The 15,202-nt window shown below is 48.6% G+C and overlaps 1 protein-coding gene across 1 annotated transcript in view; it reads left to right on the top strand.

Annotated features, from left to right (window-relative positions):
• The window catches only part of LOC140190286 (host cell factor 1-like), a 104,142-nt gene extending 89,945 nt beyond the window's left edge, over positions 1-14,197 (top strand). The window contains 6 exon segments of the mRNA XM_072246886.1: positions 3,173-3,291; positions 4,057-4,197; positions 5,436-5,621; positions 8,663-8,960; positions 9,189-9,252; positions 12,840-14,197. Coding sequence (XP_072102987.1) covers positions 3,173-3,291; positions 4,057-4,197; positions 5,436-5,621; positions 8,663-8,960; positions 9,189-9,252; positions 12,840-12,885 — 854 coding nt within the window. The 3' untranslated portion in view covers positions 12,886-14,197.
• The last annotated feature ends 1,005 nt before the right edge of the window (positions 14,198-15,202 follow it).

Raw genomic sequence — 15,202 nt, 5'->3', positions numbered from 1 at the left:
TGGAAATTCAAGCAACACACATCAAAGTTGCTGGTGAACGCAGCAGTCCAGGCAGCATCTCTAGGAAGAGGTACAATCGACGTTTCAGGCCGAGACCATATGGCTTCCTAACAGTAGCACAGGCTGGCGCGGTTAGCAGGACTCTTTACAGCAGCCAGTTGTAACATCAGAGTTCGATTCTTGCTGCTGCCTCTAAGGAGCTTGTACATTCCCATGACCGTGTGGATTTCCTCTGGGTGCTCCAATTTCCTCCCACATGCAGGTTAGAATTAGTGAGTTGTGGGCGTGCTATGTTGGCACTTTTGTTCATTTGATTTGATGCAACATTCCATTTCATTGTGTTTCAATGTATGTGTGACAAATAAAACTAATTTTTAATCTCTTTACTCAACACCCTGACCTATGAAGGCTTTCTTTCCTAGTCTGTCTGCTGCCATAGCCATTTTCAGGGAGCTGTGTACTTGGCACCCAAGGTCCTTCTGTCTATCAGTACCTTAAAGAGTCCTTCTATTTGACCTCTCAAAGTACAGCCTTTGCTGTATCCCTTGACAACCCTATTCATATTTCACGACTCTGCCAATCTTTCTATTGTCCACAGACTTACTAACCCACCCTCGTACGTTTTCGATATCACAAATATCAGAGAGACCAGCACCAATCCCTGCGGAACGATGCTGGTCACAGACCTTGTGTGTCCGCCCCTAAATTTCCCTGTGTCTATCTGCTAAACCAGCCAGCCCTCACACCAAGGAGCAGGGGAGCACTATGTTCTGCAGGTGCCCCACCAGAAAGCCTGTCTTTCTTCCTTTGCTGTGGAGTGTCTAAATCGCAGGGTAACAAGAAATCATCAGGATGTAGAGTTGGGCTGAGAAGTGGCAGATGGAGTTCGACCCAGATATATGTGAAGTGATTCACTGTGGAAGGTCGAATTTGAAGACACGATACAGGGTTAAATGCAGGATTCTTAACAGTGTGGAGGAACAGAGGGATCTTGGGACCCATGTCCATAGATTGCTTGTGTCAAGTTGCCGCGCATATTAACAAAGTGGATAAGAAGGTGTACGGTGTGCTGGCCTTCAGTAGTCAGGGGGATTGAGCTCAAGAGCCATGAGATAATGTTGCTGCTCTGTAAAACTCTAGTTAGACCACACTTGGTTTGTTGAATTCAGTTCTGGTTGTCTTGTTATTGGAAGGATGTGGAAGCTTTAGAGAGAATGCAGAGAAGATTTACCAGGTACTGCCCGGATTAGAAAGCATATCTTATGAATCAGAAACTTGCATGTGACGTGAAATTTATTAACTTAGCAGCAGCAGTTCAATGCAATACATAATCTAGCAGTGAGGGGAAAAATAATAATAATAAGTAAACAAGTAAAACAATTAAGTATATTGAATAGATTAAAAGAATGTACAAAAACAGAAATACTGTGTATTAAAAAAAGTGAAGTAGTGTCCAAAGCTTCAATGTCCTTTTAGAAATCGGATGGCAGAGGGGAAGAAGCTGTTCCTGAATTGCTGAGTGTGTGCCTTCAGGCTTCAGTATCTTCTACCTGATGGTAACAGTGAGAAAAGGGCATGCCCTGGGTGCTGGAGGTCCTTAATAATGGACGCTGCCTTTCTGAGACACTGCTCTTTGAAGGTGTACTGGGTACTTTGTAGTCTAGTGCCCAAGATGGAGCTGACTAGATTTACAACCTTCTGCAGCTTCTTTCAGTCCTGTGCAGTAGCCCCTCTATACCAGACAGTGAGAATGCTTTCCACAGTACAACTTTAGAAGTTTTTGAGTGTATTTGTTGACATGCCAAATCTCTTCAAACTCCTAATAAAGTATAGCCACAGTCTTGTCTTCTTTATAACATATCAATATGTTGGGACCAGGTTAGATCCTCAGGGATCTTGACATCCAGGAACTTGAAGCTGCTGACTCTCTCCACTTCTGATCCCTCTATGAGGATTGGTATGTGCCCCTTCGTCTCACCCTTCCTGAAGTCCACTATCAGCTCTTTCGTCTTACGGACGTTGAGTGCCAGGTTTTTGTTGCACTAGTTGGCATATCTCACTCCTGTACTCCCTCTCGTCACCACCTGATATTCTACTAACAATGGTTGTATCGTCAGCAAATTTATATATGGTATTTGAGCTATGCCTAGCCACATAGTCGTGTGTATACAGAGAGTGGAGCAGTGGGCTAAGCACACAGCCCTGAGGTGTGCCAGTGTTGATCATCAGCGAGGAGGATATGTTATCACCAATCTGCACAGACTGTGGTCTTCCAGTTAGGAAATCGAGGATCCAATTGCAGAGGGAGGTACAGAGGCCCAGGTTCTGCAACTTCTCAATCAGGATTGTGGGAATGGTGGTATTAAATGCTGAGCTTTAGCTGATGAACAGCATCCTGACACAGGTGTTTGTGTTGTCCAGGTGGTCTGAAGCCGTGTGGAGAGCCATGAGATTGCATCTGCCATTGACCTACTGTGGCGATGGGCAAATTGCAATGGGTCCAGGTTCTTGCTGAGGCAGGAGTTCAGTCTAGTCATAACCAACCTCTCAAAGCATTTCATCACTATCAATGTGAGTGCTACCGGGCGATAGTCATTAAGGCAGCTCACATTATTCTTCTTAGGCACTGGTATGATTGTTGCCTTTTGAATCATGATAGGTTGAGCAAGCTAGGGCTTTTCTCTTTGGACCAAAGGAGGATGAGAGGTGACTTGATAGAGGTGTACAAGATGATAAGAGTCACTGATCAAGTGGACAGCCAGAGACCTTTTCACCAGGGTGAAAATGGCCAATACTTGAGGACTTCCATTTAAAGAGATTGGAGGAAAGTATGGGGGGGGGGGGTGTCAGGTGTTTTTTTTTCCACACAGGTTGGTGGGTGTGTGGAATGTGCTGCCAGGGGTGGTGGTAGAGGCAGATACCTTAGGGGCATATAAGAGGCTCTTAGAAAGGCACATGGATGATAGAAAAATGGGGGGCTTTATGGGAGGGAAGGGTTAGGTTGATCCTAGAATAGGTCAGGGTAACACCGTGGGCCGAAGGGCCATGCTCTAAGAATCAGAGAGCGGTAGGGGCGTGGGGGCCCTGTCTGACAGTGGATGGGGTAGTGGGAAGGGCTCTGCATGCTTTCCTCACAGGCTCCTGCTCTGAGATGCTCCCCTCCTGTCCACAGGCCTGGTGCCATCCAGCTCTCTCTCCTCGCCGCAGCCGGCGGCAGTGCCCAGTCCAGCCAAACTACAGGCGGCAGCGGCCCTGACCGAGGTGGCTAATGGCATCGAGGGCACTGGAGCGGTAAGCTGTCTGCGGTCCATCCCTGTGGGGGAGGGCCAGCTGCTGTTTCTGAGACACCTGCGAGAGGTTTGGGGGTTGGAAGCACAGGAATCCTGTGGGAGGGGTACGACAATGTGCCCAGGGTCCCATGAGGGTAGGACGGTAGCATTACCCAAGATCCCCCTCCCCCAGTTGGGGGGTTATCATTTCCCAGGAACCCCGTGGGAGGGGGCAGCCTGGCATTGCCCAGGAATCCACAGAAGGTGGGTGGTGTTTCTCGGGACCTTCGAGGGTGGTGGGAGTATCTTTTCCCAGGATCCCTGTGGGGGGGGATGGGTAGCATTGCCCAAGACCTCTGAGGGAGTGGGGTTTGGGCAGGGGGAGGGGAAATCAGTGTCCAACCCAGAACTCTAGTGGGAGGGGTGAATATTACCCATCCCGGAAGCCCTGTTTGAAGATTGTTGTCTTTAAGACAATGGAAAGAGGGGGGGTTGTGGGAATGGAATCTGTTTCTGGGATACCAGGAGTGTTGGGTATATATGATCCAGGATGCAGGGGTGTATTCCCCTAACACTACAGTAACTCAGGGAACCCTCCTTCCCGAGGGTGCAGTGGGAAAACCGGTGCTGATTGATCTCGCTGGGAATGTCGGAAGCTGTGGTTCCCGTTTTCTCACCACTCCCTGGGAATGGCCATGGGGAGTGGGTGCTGGGTCAAGAGTAAGCCTGTGGAGGAGGCTGCCTGACATACTCGTTTAATCCTGTTGCATCTTCCCCCATTTTACAGAAAGCAGACGCGGCCCCCATCGCCCCGAAGCCCCCAGTGAAGAAGGACCAGAACCAGTGGATGGACGTGGGGGTGATCAAGGGGACGAGTATGGTGGTCACGCACTACCACTTCCCGTCTGACAGCACCTCTCCCAGAGACGTGAGTGTCGCTGGGCTGGGAGGGGCATGAGTTGAGTGGAGAGGGGAAGAGGGGTAGGACAGGGTATGGAGGGGAGGGGTCAAGGACTGGGTGTGGTGGAGGGATGGGGTGTAGGGGGGAAGAGGGGGTGAGGACTGGGTGTGGGGGGGAGAGGTGGAAGAGGAGTGGGTGTGGGGGAAGAGGGAAAGTGCAGAGAAAATTTATAAGGGTGTTGCAAGGACCTAAGTTATTTGGAAAGGTTGAATAGGTTAAGACTTATTCCCTGGAGTGTAGCAGAATGAGGGGAGATTTGATAGAGGTATACAAAATGATGGAGGGGTACAGATAGTCTGCAGTGCCTTACCCACTGAGGTTGGGTAAAGCTAGAACGAGAGGCCGTAGGTTAAAGTCAAAAGATGAGGGGGCAACTTCTTCACGCAGAGGATGCTGAGAGTGTGGAACGAGTCACTGGCAGAAGTGATAGATGAGGGTTCAATTTGAACACTGAAGAGAAGTTTGGTTGAGTACATGTATGGGTGGGGTATGGAGAGCTTTAGTTGATGGGACTAGGCAGAATAACAGTTTGGTATGGGTTAGATGGGTTGAAGGGCCTGTTTCTATCTTGTTGTGCTCTTGAGTCTATGTACCTGAGATGCGAGCGGTGATTGATAAGTTTGTGGCCTAAGGTAGAGGGAGATGAGTTATACAGCTCTCGTTACATGCATGTGCAATTCAACTCTGAGTGATTATGCAGAAAGTTTGAAGTTAACTCATCAGGGGTGATTGATAAGCTCGTGGCCTGCGGTAGAAAGAGATGAATTATTAACTTCAAACTTTCTGCATAATCACTCAGAGTTGAACTACATGTGCATGTAACGAGAGCTGTACAACTCGTCTCCTTCTACCCTAGGCCATGAACTTATTAATCACCCCTGCTGTGGGCACTTTCTGGACGTCCAAGATCCGTATGCTCCACGACTGCTGGACTAAGTGTGTAAATAGGAGGGGACTATGTTGAAAAATAAATGTGCTAGGTTCTCTAAAATTGACTCCTTCTACCTTAGGCCACCATCTTATTGCATGCCATCCAGAAAGATGGTTCCATACATAAGTACATCAAGACAGTACAAAATGCAGAAAAATGGGGAAGTGCAGGTAGTCAAATGCTCCAGTGCCACTTTCTGCTGAGCCGACTTGCTGGTATCTTTTCCTTGCCCTATCCCGTCCCTTCCCCTGCTTCTCTCCCTCCCGGTCTGCAGGATGACCCGTACGTGGTGCCGGACTACAGCCAGCTGAAGCGCCAGGAACTCCAACCGGGCACCGCCTACAAGTTCCGGGTGGCGGGCATCAACGCCTGTGGCCGGGGGCCGTTCAGTGAGATCTCCGCGTTCAAGACCTGCCTGCCGGGGTTCCCTGGGGCACCGTGTGCCATAAAGATCAGCAAGGTGAAGATGAAAAGGAAGAGTGTGGAGGAGTCGGGGGGCTGGGGGGGTTCTCAGGGAGCAAGTGTCATAAATTGGGTGAAAGCGCAGAGTCTTTATCCCCAGGGTTGGAGAATCAAGAACCAGTGCCTGGAACAGAACAGGCCTTTCGACCCACAATATTGTGCCAACTCTTGAACCTACTCCAAGATCAATCTAACCCCCCTTACATTGTCCTCCACTTCCATGTGCCTAAAATCACCCTAATGTATCTGCCTCTATCACTAATACTGGGAGCGCATTCCACACTCTCACCACTCTCTGTGTTTAAAAAGGACCTCTCGTCCTCCTTCACTTCAAAGAGCGAAAAGCCCTAGTCTGCTCAACCTCTCCTCATAGGATATGCTCTGGAATCAAGACAGCATCCTGATAAGTCTCCTCTGTACCCTTTGTAAAGCTTCCACATCTTTCCTGTAATGAGACTAGCAGAACTGAGCATAGCACAAAGTGTGGTGTAACCAGGGCTTTGTATATTACCTTGTGGCTCTTGAACTCAATCCCCCAACTAATGACATGCCACACTGCAGGGCACAAGTTTGGGGTGAGAGGGAGAGATTTAATAGGCTCCTTAGTGGTTGCATGTGTGTCCCTTTGAGTCCCATTTCTCTGCCCCTCTCTCTCCCCCTGCCCCCCCCCCGATTCTACACTCTCTTGTAACATCCTAACAATGTGTGGGATCAGTGCAACAATACAAAGTGGCATTAGTGTAGATCAGGGGTTCCCAAACTGGGGTCCACAGACCCTTCAGTTAATGTTGGGGATGTATGGCTTAAAATAGGTTAGGAACCCCTAGTGTAGATGGTTGAAGGGCCATTACGCCCATCCTATTTGCCATCTCTTTTCCTGCCATCCTTCACCTTGTTGGCCAAGACCTGCAACAGGGCATCCCAATCATGTATGCAATGGACAGCAGGCCTTTCAACCTCAACTGGTTCAAGGCCAAGAACAAAGTCAGCACCACCACTGTCATGGAGTTTCAGTATGCAAATGACAATGGCATCACAGCACACTCTGAAGAAGACCTCCGATGTATCCTGAATGCCTTTGCCAAGGTATATAGGACCCAGGGTCTTGTTTTGAATATTTAAAAAAAACAGATCCTATATCAGCCATTTATCCAGCCCTCCATGAAAATCAACAATATCACCCTTGAAAATGTAGACCACATGGCATTCTCTCCTCAGAAGCAGATTTCAACTCAGAAATCAGCCACTGCCCAAATAGTACTGGTGAAGCCAGTGCAAGATTAAGGGAAAAATATCTTCCAAGACCAAACAAAGCTTTTCGTCTATAGAGCAGTCATCCTTCCTATGTTACTGTATGGAGCTGAATCATGTGCTCTTTTGTGAACAAAGTCACCAGAGAAATTCTGAAGCTAGTGGATAGAAAAGTGTTTTATTCAACAAAATGAGACACTTTCAAAGGAAAAAGCCTTTTGGCCCAATATTACATGTCATTTTTATATGTTAAAGATCAAAGGCGACAGCTGGACAATTCTGTAGTTACAATGTACCTACAATGCTTCCTTCGAATTACGTCTAATTTTAACACCTTCTTTGCACCCACACTCCAGACACCCAAAATAAATGTTAATTACCATTGTCTGGTTTGATATCAGGTCCAGTCCGCAACTCTAGGAAAACTGTTGTTCAGGGCTGCATTTTAAATTCCACATTCAAATCTGACACATGGCTGCTGTTGAACTTAACAGTTGTTATATACCCTAACTCCAGACTACGCCCTAACATCATGGACCACTTACAGTAGGCATCCAGAAAGCCTTGAAAATGTTGAGAATCATGTGGAATTAGACACACTAACACCAGAGTACTGGAGGAGGCCAACGTGAACAACATCTCCACCTCGATAAAGCAACCTCGACTCTAATGGATGTTCATGTCCTTCGGCTGCCTAAGTCACATCTCCCCACACAGATCCTTTACGCCCAGTTGAAGGACAGTCAGCAAAGGAAATGCTTGAAAAACAGCATCAGTATCAGCCCGAAGAAATTCAACCTTGCATTCACCTGGAGGAAATCTGTTCAAGAGGGAGCTGTGCTACGTATGAGCAACGTCCACTGTGCCCCACACAGGGCAGCTGTGAAAGAAGACCCAACCACCAACCACTTGCCCACTCTACACCAGGTAGTCCTGTACAGCCAGCTGAGGACCCAACGATAGACAACCCATTAGACTCAAGTGATCACACTTACTACTACCCTGCACAGTTTAAAGTTCAAATTTATTATCTAAGTACATACATCATATACAACCTTGAGATTCGCCTTTTTCAGGCGGAACAGAATAGAATCCACTAAAACACATACAAGAGAACCACATTTCCCTCCATGGCCCTGTATCTACATGAAGCAATCCATAAAACAGGAGGAGAATTGAGCTGTTTGGCCTATCAAGCCTGTTCCACCATTCCATCAAGACTGATTTATTATCCCCCTCACTCTCCTGCCTTCTCCCCCTAACCTTTGATGTTCTCACTTATCAGCTTCCACTTAAAATATATCCCTCCTCGGCTGTCTGTGGCGATGAATTCCACAGATTCACCACCCTCTGGCTAAAGAAATGCCTCCTCAGCTCTGTTCTAAACCTTCTGTTCTGAGGCTGTGCCCTCCGGTCCTAGATTACCCCCCACAAAAGGAAACAGTATGTAGGCCTTTCAATATTAAATAGGTTTCAATGAGGTCTCCCTCACACCCTCTTCATTCTTCTAAACTTAGCGAGTACAGGCCCAGAGCTATCAAATACTTCTCAAAGCACAAGACGTAAAGGCAGAATTGGGCCAGTGAGTCTGCTCTGCCATTCCATCGTGGCTGATTTATTATTCCTCTCTCATTCCCAGGCTGTAGTGTTCTGTGTTCTATGAGACAGAAAGGGAAGGTGGTAATGTTTGAATGGGCGGGGTGGGAGAGGGTGTATCCTCAGAAGGGTCCCAGGATAGGATCCTGTGCTTGTGGGACTCTGTAACCCAATCTCCCCCTTCCTGTGCAGAGCCCGGATGGTGCGCACTTGACTTGGGAGCCTCCTTCCATGACGTCAGGCAAGATCATAGAGTACTCCGTTTACTTGGCCATCCAGAGCAGCCAGACCCTGGAGTTGAAGGCCAGCAGCCCTGCCCAGCTAGCCTTCATGAGGGTTTACTGTGGCCCCAACCCCTCGTGCCTGGTGCAGACCGCCAACCTCTCCAATGCCCACATCGACTACACCACAAAGCCGGCCATCATCTTCAGGATAGCAGCCAGGAATGAGAAAGGCTACGGACCCGCCACGCAAGTCAGGTGGCTCCAAGGTGACTGTCCTCCCATGGACATCTCTCTCCATCTTGTTCCTCTGTCCTGAGCTTCCCCTCCTTCATCTCCGTATCAATCTATCTCTACCTCAGTCTCTTCCCCCCCCCCACCTTTTTCCTTCTTTCCACCCCTTTGCTCTCTGCCGCCACCCCCCCTCTCTCATCTCCCTTCCCCATCACTCGAATCTGAAGTGTTCATTAAATCCTTTCTTCTTTCTACTCTTCCAGAAATCAACAAAGACGGAACAGCAGTGAAGCCATCAGTGAAACGGCCAGTCACCTCACCAGAAATGTAAGCAGCATCACCCTTCTGCCACTTCTCCTTTTGTCTCCCCTCCTCCTAGGACAGGTCAGATCTTTGGGTGGGCAGTCATTGAGGACTACTGTACGTTGGCCCTCCCAGCATGGGTCCATCTCACATCTCCCACCAACCCCCACCAGCTCTGTATTCGTGGCATGTGTAACGGTGCGGGACTGGTCACCTTTGGCCAAGATCTCTGCCTCCACATCTCACATCAGAGTCAAAAGATCGGGGTTTCGACAAAGGCTGGGGCCAGGTCGTGCTGTACCGAGGGAGCAGTGAGGTAGGATTGCTGCACCACAGCTGGGGCTTTGTCTCAAGTGCTCTCTCATGAAGAAAAGGCTGGTCTCTTTTATTAAGTAGCAGCAGAGATTGGGTCATGATTGGATTGGGTGCGTATGTGCACCACAGTAGCATAGCGAACAGTGTGATGCCATTCCAGCTCGGAGCGTCGGAGTTCAATTCTGGCACCCGCTGTATGAAGTTTGTACACTCTTCCCATGACCGTGTGGGTTTCCTCTGGGTGCTCTGATTTCCTTCCACTGCCCAAAGATGTTCTGGTTAGTAGGTTAATTGTCATTGTGAATTGCTGTGTGTTTAGGCTGGGGTTACATTGGGTGGGTGCTGAGCGGCGTGGCCCATTGGGCTGGAGGGGTCCATTCTGCACTGTCTCTCTAATTAAATAACTCTGTAAAGTAAAGGTGCTTTCAAAAATAATAAAATGGAAAGTTTCTAAATATTAAAAAAATTACTAGAAAGAGCATTAATCAGTAAAAAATCTAAATCAAATCAATATTTGGTATGACTACCCTTTCCCATTAAAACTCCATCAGTTTTCTTAGAAAACTGTTGTGCAGTTTTATAAGAAGATTGGCCAGTAGGTTGTTTGAAGCATCTTGGAGAATTTTCCACAGTTGTTCTGTATACTTTGGCTGTCTTGCTTGCTTCTGTCTCTCCAGGTAATCCCAGACAGCCTTCCTTTTTATAGTCATGTTTTTTGATATTTAGAAACTTTTAATACATCGTAGTATTCACAGAATTATTTTTTTACATGTGCCTAAAACTTTTGCACAGTACTGGATATACGTGGTGGGTGTGTGTGTGTGTGGTAGTGGGTTCTCTTCATGGACAGTTCAAAAAGTTGATAGCGGAGGGGAAGAGGCTGTTCCTAAAATGCTGAATGTGTGTACTTGGGTTCACGTACCTCCTCCCGAATGGCATTAAGGTAAAGAGGTCCAGGGTGGTGGATGCCAGCTTCTTCAGGCACTGCCTTCTGAAGATGTTCTCAAAGGTGGGGAGGATAGTGCCCATGATAGAGCTGGCTGAGTCTCCAATGCTATAGCTTTCGCCAACCCTGTGCAATGGCCCCTCCATACCAGACAGTGATGCACCCAGTTAGAACGTTCTCCATGGTACAGCTGTAGAAATTTGCTCAAGTCTTTGGTAACGTACCATAAGGGCCATCGTGTTGACCGGTCTCTGGCAGAGTAGGCAAAGGGTCAGCCAGTAATTGTCATGTCTTGAGACTTCCGGGAAACCTTTGCTGAGGTGCCTGACAGGTCATTAAACCATATGATAGTGGATTTATTATACAGCTCAAAATGGTACACCTAATAAAGTGACCAATGAATGTCACGGTATTCTGTTGATGTAGCCCATTCAAGGTTCGAAGAGCTGTGTGTTCAAATGCTCTTCTACACACCACTGTTTTAATGTGTGGTTATTCAAGTTGCTGTCAGCTTGAACCGGTCTGGCCATTCTCCTCTGACATCTCTCATTAACAAGGCATTTTCACCTACAGAACTCCCGCTCACTGGTTGTTTTTTTTTGTTTGTCGCACCATTCTCTGTAAACTAGAGATTGTTATGCATGAAAATCTCAGGAGACTGACAATTTCTTAGATACTCAAACCATCCTGTCTAGCACCAACAATGATTCCACAGTCATAATCACTTAGATCATACTTCTTCCCCATTCTGATGTTTGGTCTGAACCTCTTGACCATGTCTGTGTGCTTTAAAGCATTGCGTTGCTGCCACGTGATTGGCTGATTAGATATTAGTATTAATGAGCAGGTGTTCCTGATAAAGTGGCCACTGAGTGTATGGAGCCCTTGTGAGGCCACGTCTGGAACATTGTCTTCACTCCTGCCCTCTCTCCCTCCATTCATCGAGTATCTTCAAGCCAGGTGGATTTGAGAAATCTAAGTGAACTGAAGTAGATGGGTGGTTAGTGAGATTGAGGACGAGTCAATATCTGTGGAGAATAAGGAACAGATACTATGGGCCAAATCACTTTATAGGCTTTATAACTGCTTTATTGTGAGCAGTTTTGGACTCCTTATCTAAAGAAAGATGTGTGGGCATTGGGGAGGGTGCAGCAGAGGTGCATGAGAATCTTAATGAAACCTGTCAAATATTGAAAGGCTTAGAGTGGGCATGGAGAGGATGTTTCCTATAGTAGGGGAACCTGGGACCAGAAAGCACAGCCTCAGAATAGAAGGATGTCCATTTAGAATGGAGATGAGGAGGCTGGTGAATCTGTGGGATTCATTGCTACAGATGGCTGTGGAGGCTAAGTCACTGGGTATATTTAAACCAAACATTGACAGGTTCTTGATTAGTAAGAATGTCAAAGGTTATGGTAAGAAGGCACAAGAATCGGTGTGAGAGGGATAATGATTTATTAAATCATCCATGATGGGGTGGTGTAACAAACTTGATGGGCTGTATTGCCTAATTCTGCTCCAGTATCTTATGGTTTTATGGCCTGCCCTCCATATTTCTGTCCTGGACAACATTTGACCCCAAGGTAACATCTGTGTGGTGGGGGGGGGGGGAGAAACTGGTTGTTACAGACCTGCCTGAGTACAGGTTACTTGGACCGGTTTGTACTTTCCAAATCTTCCCACTAAAATGAAATTTAGCAGTAGGAAATACTCCAACTTCACACTCTCAAGGCAAGGGAACACAAGTTGGACACAGAGTGAAACTCCCTGCACACCGTCCCATCACACACTCCCAGAGTCAGACACAGAATGAAGCTCCCTCCATACTGTCCCATCACACACTCCCGGGGCCAGACACAGAACGGAGCTCCCTCCATACTGTCCCATCACACACTCCCAGGGTCAGACACAGAGTGAAGCTCCCTCCACACTGTCCCATCACACACTCCCAGGGTTAGACACAGAATGGAGCTCCCTCCACACTGTCCCATCACACACTCCCAAGGTCAGACACAGAGTGAAGCTCCCTCTGCACCGTCCCATCACACACTCCCGGGGTTAGACACAGAATGAAGCTCCCTCCATACTGTCCCATCACACTCTCCCGGGGTCAGACACAGAACGAAGCTCCCTCCACACTGTCCCATCACACACCCCCGGGGTCAGACACAGAACGAAGCTCCCTCCATACTGTCCTATCAGACACAGAGTGAAGCTCCCATAACATGCCAGTCCACTGAGCTAATCCATGGCACTGCCAGCTGTTTTTGCCAAGCAACGCAGGACAGTGACATCTCTCACTCTGAGCCCCTTGTTAGTACTCGCTAACTATCTCTCCTCTTCTCCGCAGGAAATCCAGCAATGTCCCAAAGAAAACGAAGGTGGACGGCCAGTGATTTTTGTAATCTCCCTGACATTGCCCCACCCCCTGGACCCTCCCTCCTGCCTGCCCCCTCTCCCCACACACACACAAGACGACAATGGATGCGGTAATGGAGGGACCTGGACCCATCTCTGTTAACACCCGGCCATTGCGTGGACCCCACAACACCCCACCCCCCCCATACACGCACACCCCGGCTCCCAGCTGGAATTGCTCGGACCCGCGGCTCCTTATTTAATGCAGATTATGACTGCACTCGACGAGTGGGACTTCAGGAGAGGACAAGACCCAACCGATGTCTCGATGTTTGCTGTTTTTAAAGGAGAGGAAGGAATCTGGATCCCCACCCAACCTACCAGTGAGGTGCTGTCGGAGGGGGGTGCAGACCGAGAGACAAGATCCTCTGCTGCACAGATGGTTCCCGGGACGAAGATTTTGCTGCGCGTGTCCTCCTATGGCGGGGTGTGACGCAAGGATTTGCTCACAGGCAAGAGGACCCTCTGCAGGTCTTCCTGCTGTCCCCGCTCCCCACCGCCTGCGGGTTGTTGGCCGGGCACATGCCTCATCAGGCAGCCTGACATGGGAATGAGGTGACTGGACTCCTGACCGAGCTTGTCTGGAGAGAAACAGAGGGTGCTGAGACTGTACATAGAGCACTTCACTCTGTCCACTCGTTTATTGGTCTGTTTTTTGTCTCTGTCTCTCTCTCTTGCTCTTTCCATCCCTCTCTCTCTCACCCTCACTCTTTCCATTCCCCTCTCTGCGTCCCTGTCTCTCTCTGCAATTCTTCCCTCCCTCCCAAAACCATGCCGAAAGCTCAGCGATCCTATCCTCTCCACCCCACCCCCACCAACTGGGAAACACTCAACAGCATCTCCCTGTCTGTTTGTCCTAGCCTCCTTCAAGGATTCAGCCGCCTCGTTCACTGGACTCTGGTCACCTCCAAGCCTTCCTACGCGTTCTCATTCTCTCCTCTCTGTCTATCTCTCCTCTCTGTCTATCTCTCTCTGTGTATCTCTCTATCTTTCTTCCTCTCTTTCTCACACTGGGACTGTTCCAACCAAGGTGATGGGGAGGGTGTGGATGGGGGTCTGTGGGCGGGTTTTGGGGACAGCTGTTTCGTACTGATTTGGCAAACATTTCTTTTGGAAGATTCAGTGCCCTGGTGCCTCCCTCCCTCTTCTCCTTCCCAGCCTCAATGATGGTTTCAGAAGCAGCACCCCACCAGTAACTGTAGCGCCCCTGATAATGTTGGTATCCCGTAGTTACGTGTCGACATTTACTTTCTTTTTAAATATAAAAAAAACACAATATTTGAAATAGAATCCAGTGATCGTGGGTGGTTCTTGGGGGGAGGGAGACGAGGATGGAATCGTTATTAAACAAACCACGACTGTCTCCTCCGCCTCACCCCTATCTGCCACCCCCTTAACCCCTTCCTCCTCTTCTCCATCCTCACTGCCACTCCCCCCTGGCCTTCATCCTGCCCCCTTTCCTTTTCCTCCACCCATCATTTCCATGCGTCTGATGAGGGGGGTGGGGGCAGACCCTGAAGGCGTTTCTCTGTCCTGTGACTAAGCCCCCACTCCTCGTTACCTTCGTCTTCAAGTATGTTCCTCGAACGAGAAAGGCGAGTGAGTTGGTAGGTCTGGTCGATGCTACGAGGACGTGGATCCCAGCAGGTTGGGATGAGTGGGGGGGGGGGTGTTCAGGAAGCACAAGGGACTGTGGTTGCTGGTAACATGGTATGACACACGGTGATGGAAGAACTCAGAGGGTCAATCAGGATCTGTGGAGCCAGGTTTTTGTGCTGAGACCCTTCAACCAGACTGGAAAGAGCCGGTATACAGCAGCAGGGCTGGTGATGTGCTGAAGGAGTGGGAGTCGAAGTGAGAAGCTGGCTGGTTGAGGTTACAAGGGTCTAAAGAACATGAAATGCGGTAAACTGGTTTATTACGTCACATGTATCAAGGTCTGGTGAAAAGCTTGTCTTGCATACCATTCACTCAGATCAGATCATTACAGAGTGCGTTGCAAATGCATCATGAAGTGTTACAGAGAAGGTGCAGTAAAGGCAGAGAGGAGGCCTGATACGACCATAAGATATGGAAGCAGAATTGGGGTGTTCCATCATGGCTGATTTATTATCCCTCTCCACCCCATTCTCCTGTATTCTTCCAGAAATCTTTGATGCCTGACTGATCAAGAACCCATCAACCTGTGCTTTAAGTATCCCCAATGACTGCCTCCACAGATTCACCGCCCTCTGGAATGTCCTTGTATTCTGAGGCTGTGACCCCAGGTCCTAGGCTCTCCCACATCCTCTCCAT

Source organism: Mobula birostris, chromosome 29, assembly GCF_030028105.1.
Source record: "Mobula birostris isolate sMobBir1 chromosome 29, sMobBir1.hap1, whole genome shotgun sequence".
In the NCBI taxonomy this organism is placed as follows: Eukaryota; Metazoa; Chordata; class Chondrichthyes; order Myliobatiformes; family Myliobatidae; genus Mobula; species Mobula birostris.
The sequence above is the reverse complement of the archived record's forward strand: the minus strand, read 5'-3'. Positions and strand labels throughout refer to the sequence as shown.